The sequence below is a fragment of the Archocentrus centrarchus genome, chromosome 7 (genome assembly GCF_007364275.1).
Source record: "Archocentrus centrarchus isolate MPI-CPG fArcCen1 chromosome 7, fArcCen1, whole genome shotgun sequence".
NCBI classification, from domain to species: Eukaryota; Metazoa; Chordata; class Actinopteri; order Cichliformes; family Cichlidae; genus Archocentrus; species Archocentrus centrarchus.
The window spans coordinates 20,949,068-20,972,954 of record NC_044352.1 but is presented as its reverse complement, the minus strand read 5'-3'; the positions used below and the strand labels follow the sequence as shown (position 1 = coordinate 20,972,954).

Below are 23,887 nucleotides of genomic sequence, written 5' to 3'. Positions count from 1 at the left end.
ATTCTCATTCATAGCACTGATAATCCAATAAGCCATGCCTATTTACCAACATAATATGACGTGACCTATCTTTGAAAAAACCCTTTTTGGGTTAATTCAATTTATCTTAATTATCTGTTCCTGATTACATCTCAACCAGGGTGACAGGAAACCTGATTACATCACAGCTCTCCTTTTTCTTTTGCTGCCACACAAAAGGTCATAAACCACTCATTAGTCCTGCTGGTAATAAGTGCGCTGCCTTTTTCACAATGTAATCAGCACGGTAACTTAAACTGTCAGCCTGTACTGCAGAGAATTGGGTTGGCGGGCTGTATATAAACATTAAACGCATTACCCAGCAGAGAAGAGTCATTTAAATCATGAAAATGCACGTGAAGGGTGAAATGGCCTACCGCAAAAGAAAGGTATGCATGTGTGTTTTAATGTTGTTGTTATTGTTATTATTATTATTGTTGTTTATATTTTTATTATGGCTTGAAATCAGGAAAGTAAATTAAGCTTCTTGATCTCTGATAAATATATCACTAAAATAACACTGGGATCTTATAGGGTGGATTTATAATCCAACAAATAAGAGTAGATGCATTTACCTCTTGCACTAATACTTTTTTTAAAAAAGCAGGAATAGATCTAAATGCATGCAACCTTACTTTAGAGAGCTACAGTGTAAATCCGGAAAAGGAAATAGCGTCGTAGAGGTCACCGAGACCTCGCGGTGGCAGCCGGGACTTCGGCGGACTGTGTGCCTGCGCTTAGGAAAGGTGCGTGTCCCCAGTGTCCGCTCCGGTCGCCCGGTTAGGAATGCGCCTCACGAACCCGGTGTGTGCTGTAATATTTGACAAAACGCCAGCGGGGACCGCGGTCTAAGGAGAGTCATGGTTTGGCAGCACTTGTTCCATTAGTATCTCGGCGTGTGAGCTTGATTCATTGAGCTAGCTGTCGTTAGCCCGCTTCGTTGATTCATACGCACGCTAGGTCGCTAGCCTCAGTGTGTAGCATACCCGCTAGCCGGCTAGCCAATCCAGAGTCGAGCAGCAGAGGACCAGACTGACTGCTGAACTAAGCCGGCGTTTCGGGGAGAGGCGGCGGCGGTGGTGGTGGCAGGAGGGGGCCGGGAGGAGAACGCGACGGGGGTGGAAGTGAGTCAGGAGCGGCTGATGAGTTCAGACCAGAGCGGAGAGCCGCCGCTGCTGCAGGAGGAGGCTGATCCCGGACCGAAGACCGGTGGGAAGGACGAGGCTCCGCTGCGGAGCGAGGGAGGGTCGAGCGGCATGGTGAGTGAGGCCTTCTCTAGCGTGTTAGCTCGCTGGCTAAGCGACCGCTGCTCATTAAGAGGGAGATCTGTTAGCACAGCACGCCTCCTCTGCGTGGTTAGCTTTATTATTTAAGACACATCTAAAATAATCCCAAACAAAGCAAATAATGAAACTTTGAGCGTATGAGTTTTTGCTTGGGGGTTTTGTGACTGTGATCTCTGTGTGAAAGCAGCTTAAGACTCAGACACTTTCACGACTACTTGCTCTAGTCGCTGCCAGTAGAGGCTTTACTTTTACACACTTGGAGGGGGGGTTTACCCGGAGCTTCACCGCAGCTCATTCAGATAGCTGCTAACTGTAGCTTAGCCGTTGTAACAAGCAAGCTCATTAAGTAGTTTGCTGAGTAATCATTAGCCTGTAAGTTAAGTTTTGACAGAGCTATAGGATGACGACGGTTATATTTGAAGCGGACAAGCGCCGATTCGGGTGTTTTCCATTAGGGGGTGATCGATGCTTCAATAATTGGCCGAATTGAGAGAGTTCATTCACTCTCTCGTTATCTGTGAGCTAATCGCGGTGCTAGCAGACCTAGCTAGCGCAGTGACATGCGTTGCAAATACCTGGCCTTTGCTGCGCAGCGCAGTCAGCTGACACCGCTTGGCTTGCTGTGGCCTGTAACACAGAAGCGTGCATTGTAACCATGTGTTAAGTTGCACGGCACATAAATGTCCGCAGAGGCCCTCTCCGGTGGGTATACGGTCCCATTTTTGTTGTGTGATCGTTGAGAAGTGCCCTGAGGCATACTGCCACTGGCAGCTGTTCTTGTCAGGCCAAGTGCTTTTTGCGGGGAAAAAAAGCCAGGATCTGTTAGCAGGTGGCAAGTGACAATGTCAAGTAAATTTGACAGTTTAGCAGAAAGCTGCCATCTACTCTTCACAAGATTAAAGGCACAATCCACAGTTTGCTCACATCAAGATCACTGTCTGCAGATCTTAATATGTCAGTATGTGATCTATTCTTGGCCACAGATCTTTGCAGGGTCAGGATTTCTCCTGCCAGACCACAGCCTGATCTGCTATCAGATCTGTGAATAACATGCATGGCAAATACATTTCTGTTGGTAACATGGAACAGTCTTACTCATTCGCAAATATTTTGGCTGCATGGAGCTTTTATAGTCACTCCTCCTTGAGGTCAGCAGGGTTAATGACTGCTTTTGTTGACAGGGGATCATGAGGCCTTATGTGGGTATGTGTCACTGAGGTGTTCCAGCCATCGAAATACCGTCAATATAAGTTTGATCAATGAAAATCAGCAGGCATAGCTGTATTTGGCTGTGGCTGTCTACAGCTTCTTTGTCTGTCTATTATGGTCTTGTTGGAGACCATAATTCAGTTTGATTTTGTTTTCCCCTGTTAGCAGTGCCTGGGTTTTGTCTGTGTATGTTTGTCAGAATCAGAAATTGTTTTCTTACAGACACTCCCTTAAAATATTGGTATGAAAGGGATTAAAAAGGGATTAATAAAGTTTTATCTAATCTGAAAGATAGAAATGAGCTCTATGTAAAATATAAATTAAAAATGACTAAAACTAAGGCACTCAAACTGCCATGTTAAATTTAAATTAAATATTCCAAAGTTAAAACTACTATAAGCAAGTTATTTCAAGTTAAAATAGTCCAGGTGTCATAAGGGGAGGTTATAAAGTTTGACGGTCAAAGGTAGGAATGATTTCCTGTGGTGCATTGTGGTTGAATAAGGTTTTTTGCTGAATGTGCGCCTGTGGCTGTCCAGCATGAGGTGAAGAGAGTGTGAAGAATCATCTAATATTGACTGTAATTTGGAAAGCATCCTCCTTTCTGAAACCTCTGCCAGTGGGAGGACAAACATGCTTTGAGATATATAAAATTTAAAACTCTACTTCGTAAGAATTCAGTTCACAGGTTTGTAAATGGTCATACGTTTGTTAGGCAAAAGAGCCCTTATTTGAATTTTTCTTACATTTGATATACATTTGAAGAACCACCAAAAACATTAAATGGATAAAGCTTTGTTTAAATTTCAGTGATTAAATGTAAACTCTTAAGTGGCAGCAGTCAATTGTGGACAACTGACAGCTCACTTCAGCTCAGATATAAATATCAATCTGCTTTCAGTATTTCTTAGAACTGAATTTTACTGATCCTGCTTTATCTGTTTTGAAGGTCACCGTTAAGGGTGCTGGTTTGAACCCTAATGCCAAAGTGTGGCAGGAGATGCCTGTGGCCTCCAGCGAGGCTGTTACCAGCAGCCCTCATTGGACTCCCCCGGACATCAACGAGGGTGAGAAATGATAGAATATGCAAAACAGATTTTAATGCACTTCACAGAGCTTCAGTATTTGGAAAATAAGTTGCATGATTTTCATCGGATTATTTCCCCCTTTTTTTGACTTAGTACTCCTAACACTTTTAGTGCTGTTTTAAACAATTTTAAAGGTCTTACTACTTTTTTAAAAAAAATCTTTTTTGTTTTAGATAACATCTGTATACAGCTTAACTTTATTCGTGTACACACACAGTACAAAACTAAACTGTTGGAGATCTGGGGATGTTTGAACTGGACTGTGATCTCTTTCTGAATCAGACTCTTTACCTTGTTCACAGGTTATTCTGAGCCTTCGTCTACTGGGTGCAAGCAGTACACCGTGGGATTCCCGGCCCTGGATAACAGCAGCTCCACAGCAACAGCTGAGATAGCAGTAAATGGAATGGACCCTCCAGAGTTGGGATTTTCCCCTGCTGAGTCCACAACAGGGACCTCAGGTCAGTCACATCACAAGCAGTCATCTTCACACACCCTGACTGTGACTGCAGCTAAGATTTAGTCTTAACTTTTTCAGTACAGGAAATGTTCAAGACATAAAAAGCACTGAGATGACAGATTGTGTGATTTGATACCATAAAATGTCTCCACAGCTTAAACACAAGGCTTTCATGCACATGTGTTGCTTCGTAAATATGCTTTCTATGTGAGCATCGCAAGCTTTATTGTCTCCTGTGGGTAATTTGTCTAGCAGCCAGATGAAACACTGTCTAAACTAAAAGACTGCTGGGTCACACCTAACCATGTATTTAATTACCACCTTGACAAAAATCCTGGCTTAATTAATTGTGTTGCTAAGCATGTACTACAGTGTGGAAATTTGGAACGACTGGCTCCTGTTTTAGTTACACCTGTGCAATCTAATGCCACCCAAGGTCACAGATAAAGGTGTTGTTGTACACACACAGGGTGAGAGTCTGAATGTAATGCAGTACAAGTCACCTCAAAATAACTGCTGTTCCACTCACTCACACTTTGTCAGATTCATTTGTATCAGGAATTGTGGGATCTTTTCAGTCGCTGCTTACAATGTCATGTGACGTGAACTGCTGCAACATATGTCTTGGAAAAATTCTAGGTTGTGCTGAAAACGAATGTCATTAACATTTTTGGACAAAAAAACACAGTCACTTTTCTCATCACTAACTTTTCATGTTTCTCAGCGGATTCAAAAGCGGAAGAACAGCCGGTCTCCTCTGAGAATCTGCGAGAGTCTCTGAAGAAAGAGCTGGAGTTTTATTTCTCCAGGTAAGAAGCTAGGACCCAAAGCCCCGTTTTATGTGCAGAATTTGGAAATTAGCCTTCTCTTCACTGGAGACACTAATCTATGTGGAATTATTTATTCATTTTGTGATCCAGAGAAAACCTTTCAAAGGATTTGTACCTGATGTCCCAGATGGACAGCGATCAGTTCGTCCCTATTTGGACTATTGCCAGTATGGAGGGCATTAAGGTTCTCACCACCGACATGGACCTCATTCTGGATGTGTTGAGATGTAAGTAAAAAGTTGAGGATGGTGCTTGTTAAAACAATGTGTATTCATTGGTTATTTGCTTCAGTTTACATAATCTTAAACTTTGCTCTCCCTCTCAGCTTCTCCTATGGTACAAGTGGATGAGAAGGGGGAGAAAGTGCGTCCTAATCACAAGCGGTGCATTATCATTTTGAGAGAAGTTCCCGAAACCACACCTGTTGAGGTAAAACATTTGTGCAATGAACAACAGGCCATTAAGACTCTTGTTTTTACAAATAGTAGTTGTTTGCCTTTAGTGAGAGTATTATTTGTATCCAATTCACAGGAAGTGGAGTCATTGTTCAAAAATGACAACTGTCCAAAGGTTATAAGTGTCGAGTTTGCACACAACAACAACTGGTACATCACATTCCAATCAGACACAGATGCTCAACAGGTACTGTGGCTCAAACTCTTCTTCACCATGTCTGAAGTATTCAGCTGAAATGCAGCCTCACTGATTGCCCTTTGACACTCTTTTTGCTCCCGCAGGCGTACAAGTACTTGAGAGAGGAAGTAAAAACATTTCAGGGAAAACCCATTATGGTGAGTTAAATTAAAACTGGTCATTTTGGAAAGGCCCCTCTGTAAGCCTCTTGATGCCGATTCATACTTCTTTCCAATCTGATTCATACCAACAGGCCAGAATAAAGGCCATCAACACGTTTTTTGCAAAGAACGGCTACCGTAGCATGGACAGCAGCCTGTACGCTCAGCAGTCCCAGAGCCAGTCCCAGTACAGCTCTCCGCTCTACATGCAGCACGTCTACCCCCAGCAGCAGTACCCCGTCTACGGCATCGTACCTCCCACCTGGACACCTTCGCCCACACCGTACTTTGAAACTCCTCTGGTGAGATTGATTGTGCTTTTTACTGCTGTGAGACTAACACAAACCCACTGTCAGAGCATCTACAAGCAAAGCATCAAATTTGGTATACTCTTAAAAAAAAATTGAGTTAATATTAAATTCAAGAAACACTTGTTTTTATTGTAATTTGTTTGTTATGGAAGGTCTTTGTATCACAGGCCTTCAGGCATCATTGTCCACCTGCTGACTAATTATCCATGTCTATGTTGTACTAATTGAAATAATTGCATCTTTACAAACATAGTCAAATAAAGCCCATATCATCTCTCCAGGTTTCCCACTTTATATTTTGGTGGGTAATAATGTCTATTCTAAGTGTTATTAAAAAAAAAATAGAGAGAGCCACATGTCATGCACCTCAAACAATTTTGTCTGTGTTCACCACCAGCATTCAGCGCGTAAATATAATGCAGGAAATCTACAGTGAAAGACATGTTGTGCCTCGACTGTGGGAGAATCCCTTGTTAGTTATTGCCACCTTATTTGTTGTGATGCCTAAATGGAAATGGTTTGCATTCTGAATTGTCAGTGACATAAATACGCAATGTTTTGCATAATAATGGGCTCGTTTTTTTTTTTTTTTTTCCTTCTAAAGCCATTCTACATTAGGCATACTTATTTTCAGCTCCTTGAGGATAGCTAAACAGCAAATAACTGTACAAAAATGTTGCTTTAAGTAGGATTAGTAAATGCTGCCTTTTTTTTTTTTTTTTTTTTATACCCCTTGAGCAGGCTCCGTTTCCCAACAGTAGCTTTGTGAATGGATTTGGCTCTGCTGGACACTACAAGACCAGCTCCAGCTCTCTCAATATCACTCGCCCATTCAACAGAAGCCGGTAAGGATTACTTCTGTTGTGAGTCTATTTGCATAAACATAGAATGTTTTACCACTTGTGTCCTTGTTTGCATGAAGTTAAACAGTGAACATCAGATCATCTACAATACAGTTTTGTCTAAAGATAAAGAGGGCGCTCTTCACTCCCTGTCTTCTTACTGTTCCCACAGTGTACCCCTCTATTCAAGAAAGAATGTAATAAATGCCTTCAGGTACCACTGTTATACTATATGATGAGCTTCATTGCTTCTCTCATCTCTGATTAAATCCATAACAGGCCCCCATGTCTTCTGTCAGGCAGACTTTTTATGGCCATATTCTTTCTCATAGTTGTGTTAAATGTTTGGTGCTTTTTTATGAGCCTCCTGGATTTGTCATGTCCTTTGATCAGTGCTGGCTGCAATCTGATTTCAAGCAACTGGCTTTCTACAGTTATGGCCATCTTAGCTCCTCTTTGCATTTATATTATTACATGTAACAGTTTCTCTTCATCACAACTAACTATCTGTTGTGTAAGTTTTTTTTTTTTCTCCCTTTTTTTTTTTTTGCTGCTTTCATTCATTTCACTGTCATCATGTTCTGTAACAGAGAAATGCTGACAGGAGTTGAGTCGAGGGTCATCTCTGCTGTCAACATCAATTCATACGCTACATCTTGTGCAAAGAGATGACAACTTTTTCAAGTTTGTTAATGCCAAGAAAAAGAAGCTTCACAAAGAAATAAGTCAGACCCAGTGATGAGATCATGATGCGCATAGAGGGAAAGCATGGGATGAAAGAACTGGCTTTGGTTCTCTCATTTTCCTCTTCATTTTTTCTCTCTCTTCTTTCCCCTTCTCTTTTCTCTCCACTCTTTCAAAGTCAGGTACTTCACTCCCAACCCAATGAGCATTCAGATTATGAGATCTGAGGGTCAAAGACTGATGTGAAGATCAGTCTGTGTGAACTCGTGGTAATCATACACCATCTAAAAAGTTTATTTGTGGCACAAATCCTGGCAGGTCTCTGAGGGGTGTTGTCGGGTCTGCTCAGTGAGGTAATGATTGGTTGCAGATAGCCAAACATGGTAATTCTGACATGAGAATTTCAGCTGCTTCAACCAATCATGACCTCAATTATAGTACAAAACCACCTGCATGTCTGCATGTTGTCTCATTTCCCTTGCAATTTGTCAGGTTTTGGTTGGTGCCACCAGTGTTTCCTTTGAACTAATTTAACTGTTTAGCTTCTTTTCACCAGAAAATTATTTACTGTCAACACTTAAAATTCTGTGTATAGGGTTACGTTCTCCTCTATTTACCTCAGATTGCAGTGCACCATTTGTAAGGTGCACTGCAATCTTAAATTTTGGGATCATACAGTAGTTTAACATCTTATCGTCAAATTGGATTAATGTTCTTGTAATAGCTGCTGAACAGCTTCCAAGGGCTCTGGACACAGAATTATATTGTTGAAGAGTACAAAGTTGTTTGGAACACCGTAGTATAATGTCGCCTTGTGTATTGTATGATTTTCAACACTAAATGTTGGTAAATGTGTAAAAATATAAATCCTGAACAGAACATATTGCATGGACCAAGTATGGATAAGTTGACACCTCAACTGAAAATTAAGTTCAGTAGGAAGCACTGGTTGCCATTATGTCTGCAGAACATTTTAAATGAATAGTAACCTTCATCTTCACTTTCCCTCCACGGCAACAGAAACCACGTGAAGCCCCAGGTGAGGACAAACGAAGTGACCTCAGCATCCATAACACCGATCCCACTGGAGAGCCTGGCTGGACTGCGAAGCCCGCAGCCTCCTGCTCCCATCGCTGCTGCCGCCGTCACCACTACTAACACAATCCAGACAACCACTGATTTGACCTCAGCATTCTCGCACCTCTCCTCTTCTTCTTCCTCATTGGACCCCAGCGACGACAGCGGCGTGGCTGGACGTGGAAGGTAAACCATACCAATTTCAAACCGGTTACACCTGTTCTTGACTGTTATTGCTGCTGCTCGTGGATTAGGATTTGATAAGTTGTGATGATTACTTGCGTTTAAGCAGATCAGTGAAAAGACCTGGACTTAAGTATTCATTCACTGGGTAGGTAGGTTTTTGGATTCTGATTTTAAATTATAGTTTTAAAAAATGATAGAAATAAAACAATCAAATTAGGAGTTAAGCACTCCACTTACAGGTTTAATCATCAACTTGAAGTTTAAGTTGCCAGATTTAGCAACAACCACCAGGGGTTTCAGGTGAAACCACTGAGAGACCTTGCCCCACCCTATTGAAGTCACCTGAAGTAAGATGTGAGTGGGGGTTGAGGCATCTTGGATGGGATCTCAAGCCTGCATTTGTAGGTGGCTGAAAGCTTAGTGTCATAAGCCACCGCCTCTGTTCAATGATGGGTGTTCAGTGGATATAGATGGTCTCTTTTAGTCCTCTCAGTCTGTCTTCCTGGACCAAAATGTGAACATTTCAACTCTTGGAAGTCCAGTAACTTTTTTTTTTTTTTAAATTTGTTGTGACCACCATGTCCTGGATGACTGAGAATCTACACAGACAGCAGCACTTGTGAATGAGCTATTTGCACATGTGCTCTGTTATTGTTTGTTACCCAAATGGAGGCTGTACTTGAAGACATATTTTGTTGCTTCAAATATTTTTTTTATGTGTAAATGGAGTGTGTAAACATCAGATGATGTAGTTATAAAACAGGAGAGGAGAAATGAGCTTTTTTGGCTGTTGCATGCTTAATAGATTAGAACGGGGGTTTTCAAATTATGAAAGGGTGAGCCCCCCCCCTCCAAGGAGCACAATGCCTGCTGCGCCCCCCCCAATAATCAACCCACACACAAACAAATGCCACTACAAAACACCTTCTAATTGCTTTTATTTTAGAACCATCTCACCTTTTAAAATGACACTTTATCTGAATGAAATTTAACACATGAACATTTTAAAACATTTCCTCCCATTTTACTTATTTTATCAGGGCCTTTGTATGGCAAATACGCCCTTTTTTCATTTTTCTACTTACGCCAGAGCTTGTCTCCCCTGCCTTTTTCTTTACTAAAAATTTGTCCATTCTTTCTCTCACATCAGTAGACAGCAAGCAGATAGCTTCTTTTCCCGGTTTATTTTTTCCCTCGCACCGCGCCTCCTCTAAAGTGCTCTGGCGCCCCCTAGGGGAGGCGCGCCTCACACTTTGAAAACTGCCGCGTTAGAACATTTATATGCACTGTCTGACTTTTGACTGCCTATTCACTATTTGCTGATTATTTATTTGTCTTTCAGACGTACAACCTACAGAGGAACTCGGAGGAGGCGAGAAGAAGAACGAATTACGGTAAATAACAATTTCTGTGGCCATAAAATGTGTATATTGTATTTAAAAGCGTGAACCATCTAATGATATTTCTGTCTGTTGGCTCTGTTTTTAATTCCTTTTCTCAGAGGCCTGTACCCTTAACAGAGGTCAAGGTTTCACCACCCAACTTTGACCTGGCTGCCACCAACTTCCCTCCTCTTCCGGGCTGTGTGGTCAGTACACAGGGGGAGCCAGTGTTAGAAAACCGAATGTCGGATGTTGTACGCGGTTTGTACAGGGACAAGGTGAGGAAACGGATTTGCAAATCTCTCACTTAATGCTGCACAGAAAGGATCACTGAGATGAGGACCTGACAAGTGTGATGTTCATGCCCCTTGCTTTTTATAGGCAGAACAAGCCAATAAAGAAGCCACTGTGAGTCCAAGTTCAGGCCAAGTCACAGAGGAAGCCGTGGCTGTCATAAGTCCTGCCCTGGCAGCAGTAAAATCTGTTACTCAACCACTTGGACCTTCAGCACCTGGGTATGCTTGTCTCAATTTTAATTTGAGCATATTTTGTTCTGATTAAAATTTAAAACGCTGGTTAATTGAACATCTTGTCCTGATAGTATCGCTCGTCAGGAGAAGAGGGTTGAACGGGTGGAACCTCCAGCTCAAAAGGCAACGCCACGCACACCTGTCAAAACTACCGGCAACATCCCCTCCACACAGCCTGTGCCTAGCTCCAGGCCTCAGACCTCTGCTGCTTCCACACCAGCGACACCCAGCACGGCGGCCCCTGCGACAGCTGCTGTTCCCACCACTGCACAGGTGAGAATCTGACTTTGTTGTCACTTCTTTTTCTTTAAACCCCCCTCGCCAAAAGTCTAGAGCTTTCACTCCTACCCCAGTGAGCGTCAAGATTATGAGATCTGAGGGTTTGACCAGAGGGACTGTAAAAATTAATGTAAAGATGAGCATTTGTTTTACCCGTCTTAAAAATGTTACTCCGCCACCCCCACCCATTTTTGTTTAGGAGCCCCGTAAGCTCAGCTACGCCGAAGTGTGCCAACGGCCACCCAAGGACCCTCCCCCTGCAGCCCCTGCCCCAGCTACCCCTAGCACCGCATCGGGCCAGCCATTACGTGAACTTCGCGTGAACAAGGCCGAGGAGCAGGGCTCCAGCAGTAGTCCTGGAGACAAGCACGAGAGAGGCCACGACAAGGAGGGGGGATGGGAATGCAAGGAGAGCCGGCCACCACGTGAACGTGACTCTCAAGGCTACCACCGCAGCAATGGCCCCAGGGGCACCGGGGGCCTCAAGTTCCGGGATCAGAGGCGCCCTCCCCCTGCCCGTCGCAGCTCCCCGCAGGGAGGCTACAGGCACACTGGAAAAGAGCAGAACATCCCACCAGTATCGCCAAAGTAAAAACTTGCTATGAATAGAAAAAAGTTGTATGAATATATACATGGATATATATAATTATTTAAAAATGAATAACATAAAAGCAACAACAATTATGGTAGCCACCTTCCCCCCCCCCTGGATCATGTCCAAAGAGAGGCTTTCAAAATGGCAATGAGACTGACATCCAGGACTTAAGGGCAAAATGACAGCTGAAGAACTTTGACAAGCGATTGGAAAAGAAACAAAAACTTGTTTTGGCCTCCAGAAATGTACTTAAAAGAATTTTAAGTGTGACTTACCTGGAGGTTGTTGATTTGTGCTCTGCTAGGGAAAGGTGGGATGCTGGGCCTTGTAAATGGCCCTCTACCTTTTTTTTTGTTTGTTCTTTTTTTTTCTTTTAAAGAATAGATGTTGGTCTGCAAGAACAATATGCACTAAGAAGAAAATAACATGCATATGTCATGTACATATACAAAGATATCACTAACACGCAATGAGACATCAGTTTTTTTTTTTTCTTGTGTGCTTAGGTTTGCAAGTATGACTGAAGGGTTGACTGATGTCTGTGTATGCATTGATTGTTAAGCTAAATGATTGAAGTGCTACAGAGTGCTGTTGCACTGATGTAATGAAATTGAGAATTTTTTTTTTTTTTTTTTTTTTACATCAGAGATTCTGAATCGTCCTGAAACTGGACAATGTGGTCTTCTAATGTATATTAATGAATTATGTTCTATGGTGGTATTCTGATCCTGGTTCATGATTGGCTTAAACGCTATTTGTCAGATATCAGAGGCTGTTGAAGTGCGCTGCGGTCAGATGTGTGGTTTTTGTTCGAAGCCCAGATGCTCCCTTGTGAGGGGAGGGGGTGCTCACTGGCCCGTCAGCCACGGTGAACCTGCTAGCCTGGTCCAAAGTTTTTTCACGTTGAGTTTTATCTGTTTCGAGCCTACCTGCTCTCAATGATTTCAGAATATCGTCATGTTTATCATCAGTCAGATTCTCTGTTTACATGTTTGTTTTGGGTTGTAGAGTGACGTTTTCGTGAGGAAAAAACGAATAGGTTTATGCTAAGGGTTGACCGTTCGGTGCGCCTGGTTGGTTAGATGAGGTTTGGCTTTTCTACATCATCATCACGGGATATCCAGGTTAAGCTTATATCTGTGAATTTGTTCTTAACAATGGCATAATGTCAAAAAAATAAATAAATAAAAATAGACTGAGTGCTGTTAGCTAAAGATGATAGCTACTTACTATCAGGCAGCCAAGTTGTGGGTATAAAGAAAATTGGAATATTTTCACGTGCTATGTGCCAGCTGCCTGCGATTATAGCGTGCTAGGATAAAGTTTAGATTTTTATTGATGCGGTCTGCTAATGTAATCTTTGGGGAGACTTTTGGCCCAGTGAAACTGGATTTTGAAAAAGCTGTAGCGGTGTAGTTACCTATGCTATATTGTAATAACCCTTCACTAGAAATGTGTGTGGGAGAATGTAATTGTTCTAGTACTGAATTTACGGAATTTACAAAATTTACGACTTTTGAAAGCAGGTATCCACCAGATTGTTTTGTGCTTTTAGGGTGAGTTTGCCGTTTTTCTTGTTTTTTGTTTGGTTTTTCTTTCTTTTTTTTCTTTTTTTTTTTCTAAGTTTTGGAAAACAAACAGGTTGACTTAGAATTTGAAGTTTGACTCACTGTATGTATTGCTTTCTTAAATTTATTTATTTTAATTCTAATGCGCAGTGCTTTTCTCCCAATCTTTGTAGGCTGGTTTCCCCAAAGTTGTGTGAAATCACATAAAATAAAACCATGCATATGACATTTCTGTACTGATCAAGATGTCAGCTGAGAGAAAATACTTGATGCATTGACTTTGGGTTTAGTAATGCAGTAAACAAGTATCCAATCACTGGAGCTGGGTTTTTTTTTTTTCTTTCATTAATAAGTATGAGCAGCTAGTGATTTAGTATAATTACAGAAATGCACTAACTTGTTTTTAAAAAGATTCTTGCTCACGAGTAATGTGAAATCATTTTAGAAGCATATGGTTGATGTTGACAGGCTTGCAAATACCTACAGGAATTGCTCCCCCCCCCCCCCCCCCCCCCTCTCAATATGTTTGGGTTATTTTCTGTTAATTTGGGTTGGGGTGGCAAATGGAAATGTAGTAATGGATCAACCAAGTGTTTGAGACACAACCTTAGAACTGTATGAAATGTCACCAAAAATAAATTATTTTGATTTGGCTTTCCAGTGTCATTTATTGCTGCTGTGTTTTGTTTTGTGCACAAACATCATCTACACAAGTTTTTATACACTATAAAACATGTTTCCTATGTAACTATAGACTGAACTGTAGCTATTTTTACTTTTTGAAAATTGAACATCATTTGAAATCAAAATATATTCAGTGTACTGTAGAATTGGTAAAATGTGACTGCCATAGTTGTTAATCAGTTTATGATTTGAGCTTTATGACATGGTGAGTTATCATGCTGGATGCAGCCATCAGAAGATGGCCGGAGTGGTCATAAAGAGATGGGCAGAGGTGGGAAGTAACGAAGTACAAATACTTCGTTACTGTACTTAAGTAGATTTTTCAGGTATCTGTACTTTACTTAAGTATTTATTTTTCTGACTACTTTTTACTTTTACTCCCTACATTTTTACACAAGTATCTGTACTTTCTACTTCTTACATTTTCAAACAGTCTCGTTACTTTTTAACGTCAGAGAGAAGTTTGCGTTTCCGGTCAGTGCGCCTTCAAACATAAAACGATCTGAGCCTAAACGGAGGAATAATAACACATAAGAGACAATCGTACTGCGTATCCTCCATCATCGGGGCTTATCTCGTACAAAGGGATTAAATACGCAAACCCATATAATTAATGTCTCATTTATAGCGCTATAATCGGGCCGGACCGAGTCCGTAAGTTGCGCTGCGGCACATAAACAGATTAGCTAGCGCTACTGAAGAGGAGCGAGCACGAAGGGAGTAACGTGTGGCAGGTAAATGCAACGTTTTTAAATGCTCAACAAATATCAGCAAACACACAAAGTGTGTGCAGTTTGTTACACAGCTAGCTAAAAGAAGAGCTGCTGTATTTCAGGGAGAGCAAAGAGAGAGAAGTTCACTCAGAGATGGAGAAAGAGGAAGAAGAGAGGTTAGAATTAAAGGTAAGGACTGGAAAATAAACTGAAGTATGCTGACTTTGTGTAATTCAAAGATTCTATGAAAATGCTGCAGTTTAGTATGTAATAAATAGGTTAGTTTGTTGTACTGTATTTACAGTAAAGCTCTGTGTTGGACTGGAGCGCAGTGTTTGTGTTCATGGTCAGAGTTACAGGTTACATCAGTGCAGCAGAGATGAGTTTGAATCAAAGCTGCTGATGCTGAGATTCATTCACTGAATCCAACATTTCTACAGCCTGTATGCTGTCAGTGTACACTCTTAACCCAGATATTAATTGTAATTAAACGTTTTAGTAATCATTACTTATTCTTTCGTGTTTGGTAAAAATGTTGTCCCATTACTAAATCAAATTAGTTAACTGTACTTTTCTACACAAATATAGAGTGTAATGAACTTGTTAAGCAGAGATTACTAAAGATATTATGTTTTTGAAGTGAAGGGGCGGGGCATATTCAAACTGCTGCAACATGCACCGTGGCAAGTTCAACGGCTCCTGACTGGTAAGTGTGAAGAATAACTATTTTAAATAATACTAGCTATTTCTTTGCTTAAAAGATAGCTGAGTTCCATGTGCAGCTATAACTGAAAATTATAGTTACAGCCTACTGCCACCATTATCAACACTTTGTAAAGGTAAAGTGAGGGGTTTTGGAATCGAAGTTAAATATCGCGAGTGGAGTGGCGAGCGCGAATGTTAGCATTGGCTTAGTGTTAGCGTACTGACGAGTCTCAGTTTATAACGGACAGTTACTTTAGGAGAGATGTAGTTTGCTGAAATAAACCTTTACTACACCAAGTTTAAGCCGAGTGTATCCTGTCTCTGAGAGTAATTTTTTTAATTGAAAAAGCCGCTCCAGTAGTGTCAAGACAGCTAAATGCTATCGTTAGCTTAGTGTTTCACATCGTTCGTAACAGCATGTGCTTGTGTTAACATAGTACACGTTTTTTTCTATACGGTTTCGTATGTACTGAAATGTAATGGTCGGACACAAAGGTTGAAATCTTGTATGACTAAAGAGCTGAGGCTAAGGTTATCGCCAGTTGTTCTTCTTCACCTCTGCAGACTCTTAAAATACAGAACTGACAACAAGTTAGAAACGTTATTAAACCTGTCAGTTGTCTGCAGACAGAAGGGTAAGCCTAACTCATTCGGCAATATTTTAACTCTAATGTGAAACGGGAAAACAAAATTTTCAGGCTGAGAACAGAAATTTCAAAGGGAGACAGTATTTAAAAGTACCATATTTCCTTGATCGCTGATGACATGGTTGTGGACAAGTGTGCTAAAATCTTTATTATTTTTTGTTCTTACAGGTCCGTGTGAAGATGCAGTGGAAGTGCAAATACTGTGAGTTTACATCAGAGAAAAGGGGTTACCTCTTAAAACATTACAGGCTAAAACATGGAAGCTACACCAGAACTGTACCATTCATTTCCTTGCTTACACCAAGAGTGTTTATGCACATTTAAGTCCATCAGTGCACTTAGGGTCCACTTATCCAAAATTCACCAGAAAGACCAAGATGCACAACTGTGTGAAACACTGACCTTTCACTGTCAGTCCTGTGATTTTTCTGCTGCTTGCACAGAGGCAGTTTTTATCACTCACTTGCGGAGTACACATTTAAAAGTTAATCACAGAGTCCACTGTCCATATAATGGGTGTAACTTTAATACTACTGTGTACTCCACATTCAATGCACACAGAAGTAAACAGCACAGAACAGGCAATTGGAAGATGTTCAAACCAGAAATAGTGTCTGGTAGTGAAACCAATGAAGTGGCAGAAGAGGAACCTGGGCCCCCAAACAACACTGTTGATTTAGAAGGCAGCGAAGAGTCCAGCGATGAAGAGCATCATGATCTTGGGAAACAGTTGGAGCACAACCTAGCTGCTCTTTTTTTAAAGATGCAAACCATCCTCCACATTCCACAAAGTTCTATCGATGAAGTTATACAACAGCTCCTACATTTACGTGAACTGTCCCAACCACTGCTGCACAATTCAGTCAAGGACATTTTGAAGCTACACACAGATGTAGATGATTCAACTGTGAAACAAGTAGTCAGGGCTGCCTCAGAGAGCAATATCATACTAAAGTATTGTGGCAAGGGTGGCTCCTTATCAACCTCTAAAAGGAGAGCAGCATATGTAAACAAAAACTTTGATGTGGTTATGCCAGTTGAGTACTTTATTGCCAGGGAAAATAAATCCAGTGCTGTATATGTTCCTATAAATGCCATGTTACAGAAAATGTTGAACAGGGCAGACATTTTAGATAAAGCTCTTCCAGTACAAAAACATGTGCCACATGAGTACAGTACATACAGAGATGGTTTGTACTGTAAAGAAAATGGCCCCTTAACAGCGAGGAATTCAGAATCGCTGTTGGACTTTACACAGATGATTTTGAAGTGTCTAATCCATTCGGGACATCTAAGAAAAAACATAAAATGAGTGCAGTGTATTGGGTGCTTGCCAATGTGCCATCAAAATATAGGTCCACACTCCAGTCCATTCAACTTGGCTCTTTTATGTAAAGCCTCTGATGTAAAAGAATATGGCTATGCTAAAACTCTTCATCCTCTGATCAGGATCTGGTTTCTTTGGAGCAAGATGGCCTAAATGTTGAGAAGTTGGGAGCATGTGTCAAAGGCACAGTGTTGTATGTGGCTGCTGATAACTTGGCTGCTCATTCTTTTGCAGGATTCTTTGAGAGCTTTGGAGTGGACAAGTTCTGCAGGTTCTGCATGGCAACGATGAGTGAGATCCAAGACAAGGAGGTAAGCTCAGGCTCTTTTGAACCCCGAACTGCAGACATTCACAACAAACAGGTACAGGAGGTACAGCAGGATCCCACTTTGGCAAAACAGTATGGTGTAAAGGGACGATGTGTACTAACTGACAGTCTGGAGCACTTTCATGTTGTTCATGGCTATCCCCCTGACATCCTACACGACTTTTTTGAAGGGGTTGTTCCTGTTGAGTTATCACTCTGCATTTCAGAACTGATTTCTAAGAAATATTTCACATTAGAAACACTGAACCATGCTATCACATCTTTTGCATATGCTTTTCATGACAAAACTGACCAGCCTCAGCCTATTGCCCAAGGCTTCTCTACCAAAGGGACCATAGGTGGAAATGGCCATGAGAACTGGGCTCTAATCAGGTTGCTCCCACTTCTCATTGGCCATAAAGTGCCTGAAGGGGGACGATGCCTGGAACGTTCTGATGCTCCTTAAAGATATTGTTGAATTGGCTGTAGCAACAAGGCACACTGAAGAGTCTATACATTTCTTTGAATGCAAAGTGTCAGAACACAGAGAACTGTTGCAAACTACATTCCCAAATTTCAAATTGCGTCCAAAACACCACTTCATTGAGCATTATCCTGAGATGATTAAGGCATTTGGCCCACTGTCAGATGTCTGGACAATGCGTTTCGAGGGAAAACATAAATTCTTCAAGCGGGTCATTCGTAATGCACACAACTTCAGACATGTGGCACTTACACTGGCTGTAAAGCATCAGAAAATGATGGCTTACTGTTTGGACACAAGTTCGTTTTTCAAGCCCTCAGTTGAGCTGGACAAGGTTACCACAGCACTGATCACATCTTTCCCCGAGAATGTCCAACAAGTTTTCTGCAATAGAGTACCCCAACTTACAAAGGTTATGGTTGCATCATCAGTCTCTGTAGATGGAATTAGATATTATGCTGATATGATACTCTGTTGGTTCATGTTCAGGCCTCCCCAAATTTCAAACAGATCAAGCAGATTGTGGCAATAAACACAGAGATCTTGTTTGTCTGCAATACAATGATGGCATGGTACCATGAACATGTCAGATCATTTGAACTCTGTGGCAGCACAAATCCCTCTTTATGTGTGGTGGAACTAAAAGAGCTGAATGATGTTTTCCCTCTGTCAGCATACAGATTTGGAGAAAATTCAGTAGTGACACTCACTCGTTATATTCTGTGTTGAGAAACCACAAGTGTTGTCAGTCCTAGCATTGCTCTAGATAGAGTCTAAATGTAAGCCTAATTGGTAATTTTGTATCTTTTTTGATAAGCCTTATGTTAAACTGAATATCTATGTCTTTGTGTATATATTTCTAATAAGCTATTTTTTTTATTTCCAAGATGGCAGCACACCAGAAGATGACCTTGAGAGTAATTTTCACAGAGACGGATATAAGAAAGGTTGTTCTGAATACGAGACCCACTACAGTGGAGGATTTGATAGGCAAGCTTAAAGATCACTGGGACTTAATTTTAACTTCAGTCTCCAGTACCAAGATCCTGAATTCAATTATGAAGTGTGCAATCTGACAGATATCGAAGATCTTCCTGAAAAACCAACAGTCAAGGTCATCCCTCTACTTGAGTTGGTATCTGTCTCAACATCTGAAGAAATCTTGAGTGGCACACCCAGTGTAGCAGATACAGAGATCCTCTCTACATCCTCGCAGGAGCGACAGAAACAGTGGCCAGATTGTTTTGATATCCCAGATTTTTCTGTTGATGTAGCATATAGACTTAGGCAAGCAGATCATCAGTTTCTTCGTGATGGTACGCACCTGAAAGTAACAAAAGAGCTGAAACATGAGATTCTTGAAAGATTGGCAGAGAGCATGTATAGTTGCACAGCATACCCAAATAATGCTCAGTTTGAAAGTGTTGCACAAGCCCTCATAAGCAAGCACCCCTCTCTCCAGGAGCGAGGCTCAACCAGTCGCTGTAGTGGCTGGAAAAATAGTCTAAAATTTAAAATGGCTAATTACAGAACAAAGCGCAGAAGATCAGGGTGCCTTGATGTAGCAGTAAATGCAGGGAAATGAGGAGGGCATTCAACTGAAGGAGAACCAGCCAACAAGAACATCAAGAAAGGCGAGATCAACTTCTTACCCAACTTTCCAGAGGGATTTAATCAGGTAGCCCTTGAGGGTGCCCACAAAGACTTGGTTAATGAAATGCAGAAGAGAACACCAAATGGACAGCTTGTGAAAGAGAAGATGGATCTGACATTTGCATTGAGAAGAAAAGAGGTGGTGAAGTCAGAACCTGCTGTATGTGAGATGGTGGAATGTTGGCCTGCTTTTTTCACAGAAGATCAGGTTAGTTCATTCATGATTAAGATAATGAGAACTTTTTTTTAAATATGTGTCTGTGTTTCTCTTAGGAAACTGCCTTTATAAAACCTAAAAATATTTATCTGTTAGCCATTCCCACTGTCAGCAAAAAAAAGTAATTTTACCATGCAGGACATGGGAGTTGCTATCTACAGCTGCCTTTATCTTTTTTGGTAAGGAATATTGTATATTGAGTTAGTCATTATTGTGAAATCAATCCCAACACCCTGATGCAGAACTCTGATTTCAGATTATTCTGAAGAGGTTTATCATCTATTAATTCCCTGTTCACAGTACGCTATCCTGCTTATTAAAAGGTTACTTGCCAACAAAAATATATAATTTGACGCAAAATATTAATAGTCTGTTTATATGTAGCAATGGTCTGCTACACAAAAGTAACACAATACCACAAACAATCAGGGCAGTAGAAAAGCAACTCCTGTGTTGTGCGCGGTACAAAGTTTTTGTCAAAGACGTTTGACTAGAATAACTGAAATATCCCCAAATTTAAAGTGTAAAGTGAGTGAGTTGAAGGGGGCTTTGTGTTTTACAGCTGACCATGTCCACACCTGTGCAATTTTTATTGCTGGCCTCACTCTGGTGCTTCCACCTTCAGTTATTAGCTGTAAAGATGTAATATTGGAGCATTTTCTGTATTTTGCAGGTATGCATGGAGTTCAACAGGATTGTTGGCAAGAATCTCAAACAGGAATTCTATGAGAGCATTGATCGGCACAGTCCTCGTCTTATCGAGATTTTTCGATCCAAGAGAGGGAACATTGGCCAAATGTTGACACAGCTTTCCCAACAAACAAAGGTTGGTCCTATTATGCACTTGCATTGTGTGCAACAGCTCATGTAATGACTTGGCTTTAAGTCCAACTGTGTTCATTTTCATGCTTCCCATAGATTGTTGAAATGATTAAAAGATTTTGAATTTAGGGATGGAAAAACAAGGCTGAGTTTCTGAACTTCACTAAAACCTTCAGAGAACTTCAGTAAAACCTGCTAGTTCTTCTCAGTGTTGTAACAGTGGGTTAATTAACCATGAGCCATGTATTTCTTAAATTTTAGGGAATGTGCCTTCAAAAGTCCTTGATTACCATTAGGGATGCACTGATATTAAAATGTGGGATGATATCGATACCCGATATTAATATTGCTGTTATGGCAGATAACTGATAATGTATACAATATATATATTTCACTACCCTTTCGACACCTTGGAAAAAACAAAACAATCCCACCGCTGACATTGATTCTCTGCTTCAGATGAACTCCTCACAATCTTGCGCTGCATCGCTGTCACATGACCAAACAAATACCACATGACCAACCTCCTCCCCTGCCCGTCAAGAAGATGGAAATAGATATGGGTTGTTAATATTGACCCAGTTTTATTTATCGGACCAATACTCACATGTTAACAAATGACTAATATTGGCTGATACCGATGTTAATGCCGATATATTGTACATTCGTAATAACGATGCTTAAGAAGGTGTGGGGACTTTATATTGTTTAATACAATCAATTGTGCTTAGTTACTTGCTTATTTTTGTCATTTTACTGCCCAAAAGACTGCAGAGCCAACTGATATTCGAACACTGGTGCTCAGAGGACTTCCTGTTATCCTTGGTGACAACCCCACAGACTTCTACAAACCAGCCTTTGTAAGTAATTTTACTTAAAGACTACCTAAAGGAACAATAACAACTCAATCTTGAATTTTCACTCTTATACATGGTTCTCATGGGTCTTTGAAATACTTTAAATTCTTTAATATTTACTTTGCAATAATGTTTTGCAGCTGTGTTGTATGACCTATTTATCCAAAGTCAGTGTATTACTTGCATTAAGTGCCATTTGACATGGCCCCTGTTTGGAAAAGCAGCAGAGGTACTGGTGTAGGAAACTAAGCAATATACTGCTGTGATCAGTGTTTCTAACAACATTATTTTAGCCACCTAAAAAATCTAGATCAGTGAAATGTACACTATACATAGAATATTTTCACTGCATTACTGTCAGTCAGACCTCTGACATAAAATTACTTTTATATAAGTTGTATAAAGATTTCTCCTGCCAAACTTCATAGACAAAATCTGTTTACTTTGCTGAACAGAGGAACGGCTCTTCTACTGCTGCCTCAGTCTGTTCGATTGTGTTATTATTTGGTTGGTTTGAGTTCACTAAACTCACACAGTAGTACACATTTAAGGATCAAGGACATGCTAGACTAACAACTCTTGTGTTCTATGAGGTAAAATTACTAATTTTTCCTATGGCATTTGGTTGGCATGAAGAGAGTGCTGTAACTTAATTTTCTAGTCAGATAGGTCCGTTGGACAGCAGTTTGAGATGCTGAAAATAGTATGCGTCCACTAAAACTGATATAAATTTTTTGACTTATCTAAAAATACAAGCTGCAGCAGTAATTGCTTATCTACCTACATTGATCCACCTGCTGCTTCTCCAAAGTGGGGAAAGGCTGACCACCATCTACTGTAGGTAAATATGCTGATGCATCTGTAAGCACCTCATGCAACCCACTTTAAAGGGATAGTTTTTTTTTTTATCTTAATTTATATCTTATGCTATGCTGTGTTGGGTTCATGTCAGGATTTGGGCATAGACAGACAGACGTGGGAAAACAGATGGCAGTTCCAGTGATTAAAGAAAACTTGTGAGCATAGTTTTAAATAATTCAAAGGATAAGGTATTGTTCCACTTAGCACTAGCACATGAAGATGCTAGATAGATGTTCTTTTGTGGAGCTCCAACTCATTCAACATTTACACTAGGAAACTAGGGCTGCATAGTATGATAAAACAGATGATATGACAGAAATTTCAATTTGATTGTGGAAGTTATTTCTTTTTATCAATTATTGATGTCACTGAAATATCATTGTTGTGCTCTTGTCATTTATAAAGGACTCAGATGACGATGACTCTTTCTGCAACATTGACATTGGGATCCTCCTCGTTCAACCTGAAGGTGCTGTGCCCTCATCCTCCCTGCATCTCAGTCCAGCCTCACTAAAAATTGTCATTGAGGGAGAAGTGGTGATGGACAACATTCAAGACCTGCCAAAAGCTATGTGTCTTCTCTTTGGACTTGCATATGCAATGCATCTCAGTTACCCCATTTCTATGAAGTTCACGTTCCAGTTCATCCAACAGATATTTCTTGAGCTGGGCCACGTTGAACTAAAACCAAAGTTACAAACATTGAAAAACCAGCTTGCGATGTAAAGAAATGTCTTGTGTGTTGTTGTCAGTGAACAGTCAGGGGGTTGAAAATATACTTGAGCAACTTTATCAACTCCATCTGCATTATCTAATGCAGTTCAGTGCAGCAGTACTGCCTCAACTTTTATTTCTTAAGAAAGTTTGTAATGTTCAGTTTACAGTGTTATAAGACACATCAATGTCAGGCCACTTGTACTCTACAAAACAGGATTTAGACGTGTATGCTCAGGGCTCCATAGTAATATTTAGTTGATACAGTTAAAGGAAAATTCAGCACTTTTCATATAAATGTCCAGTTTGTGTTGATGGTAAATGTAGTCATTTGAAGCAGTAAATTCAAAATAATGTAATTCCTCCTCAACAGCAACATTACCGCTTATTTTACAGGTTTTTTCAGTCAATAGCAGCACAGGAATTTATTGCTTCAGTTGATTACATTTACTAACAACACAGACTGTACATTTACATAAAACATGCAAAATTTTCCCTTAAACATAGTTGATCTGTGCATTTTCCAAGTTGGAGATTGTGTCCTATTTTAAGGTGTCCAGTTTTTCCAAAAGGATGCAAATATTTTTGTTGAATGCTGCTGCATTTGTATTCCTCCTCTAAACATGTTAGAATTGAGTTCAAGCACATATGCCTATTTTTACTTGCCTTTTGGATGGCAAACTTTTTTTTGAATGGCTACTGTTTTGATACTTTTTTATACTTGTGAAAAGCATGATGACAAACTATAGTTAAAATT

At 40.6% G+C, this 23,887-nt stretch overlaps 2 protein-coding genes across 6 annotated transcripts; both read left to right on the top strand.

The window, feature by feature from the left end:
- Positions 1–711: 711 nt before the first annotated feature.
- On the top strand, positions 712–13,669 carry larp4aa (La ribonucleoprotein 4Aa). 4 transcript variants are annotated; one of them, XM_030733624.1, is made up of 17 exons: positions 712–1,277; positions 3,463–3,580; positions 3,904–4,062; positions 4,786–4,870; positions 4,982–5,118; positions 5,217–5,320; positions 5,423–5,533; positions 5,629–5,682; positions 5,778–5,987; positions 6,738–6,841; positions 7,011–7,052; positions 8,543–8,785; positions 10,128–10,179; positions 10,287–10,445; positions 10,549–10,682; positions 10,769–10,970; positions 11,176–13,669. In XM_030733624.1, the coding sequence occupies exons 1-17, from the start codon at positions 1,161–1,163 to the stop codon at positions 11,566–11,568; spliced, it is 2,424 nt and encodes an 807-aa protein (XP_030589484.1). In that variant the 5' UTR covers positions 712–1,160; the 3' UTR covers positions 11,569–13,669. The 4 variants fall into 4 exon arrangements, with proteins under 4 accessions (XP_030589484.1, XP_030589483.1, XP_030589486.1 ...); XM_030733623.1 differs by having other exon boundaries at positions 6,735–6,841; XM_030733626.1 differs by lacking the exon at positions 7,011–7,052.
- Positions 13,670–15,133: 1,464 nt separating this feature from the next.
- LOC115782511 (uncharacterized) lies at positions 15,134–23,887 on the top strand. Of its 2 annotated transcripts, none has more exons than XM_030732697.1 (7): positions 15,134–15,242; positions 16,057–16,090; positions 17,450–17,526; positions 18,894–19,867; positions 20,550–20,702; positions 21,466–21,558; positions 22,822–23,887. In XM_030732697.1, the coding sequence occupies exons 4-7, from the start codon at positions 19,724–19,726 to the stop codon at positions 23,140–23,142; spliced, it is 711 nt and encodes a 236-aa protein (XP_030588557.1). In that variant the 5' UTR covers positions 15,134–15,242; positions 16,057–16,090; positions 17,450–17,526; positions 18,894–19,723; the 3' UTR covers positions 23,143–23,887. The 2 variants fall into 2 exon arrangements, with proteins under 2 accessions (XP_030588557.1, XP_030588558.1); XM_030732698.1 differs by lacking the exon at positions 15,134–15,242 and adding an exon at positions 15,267–15,375.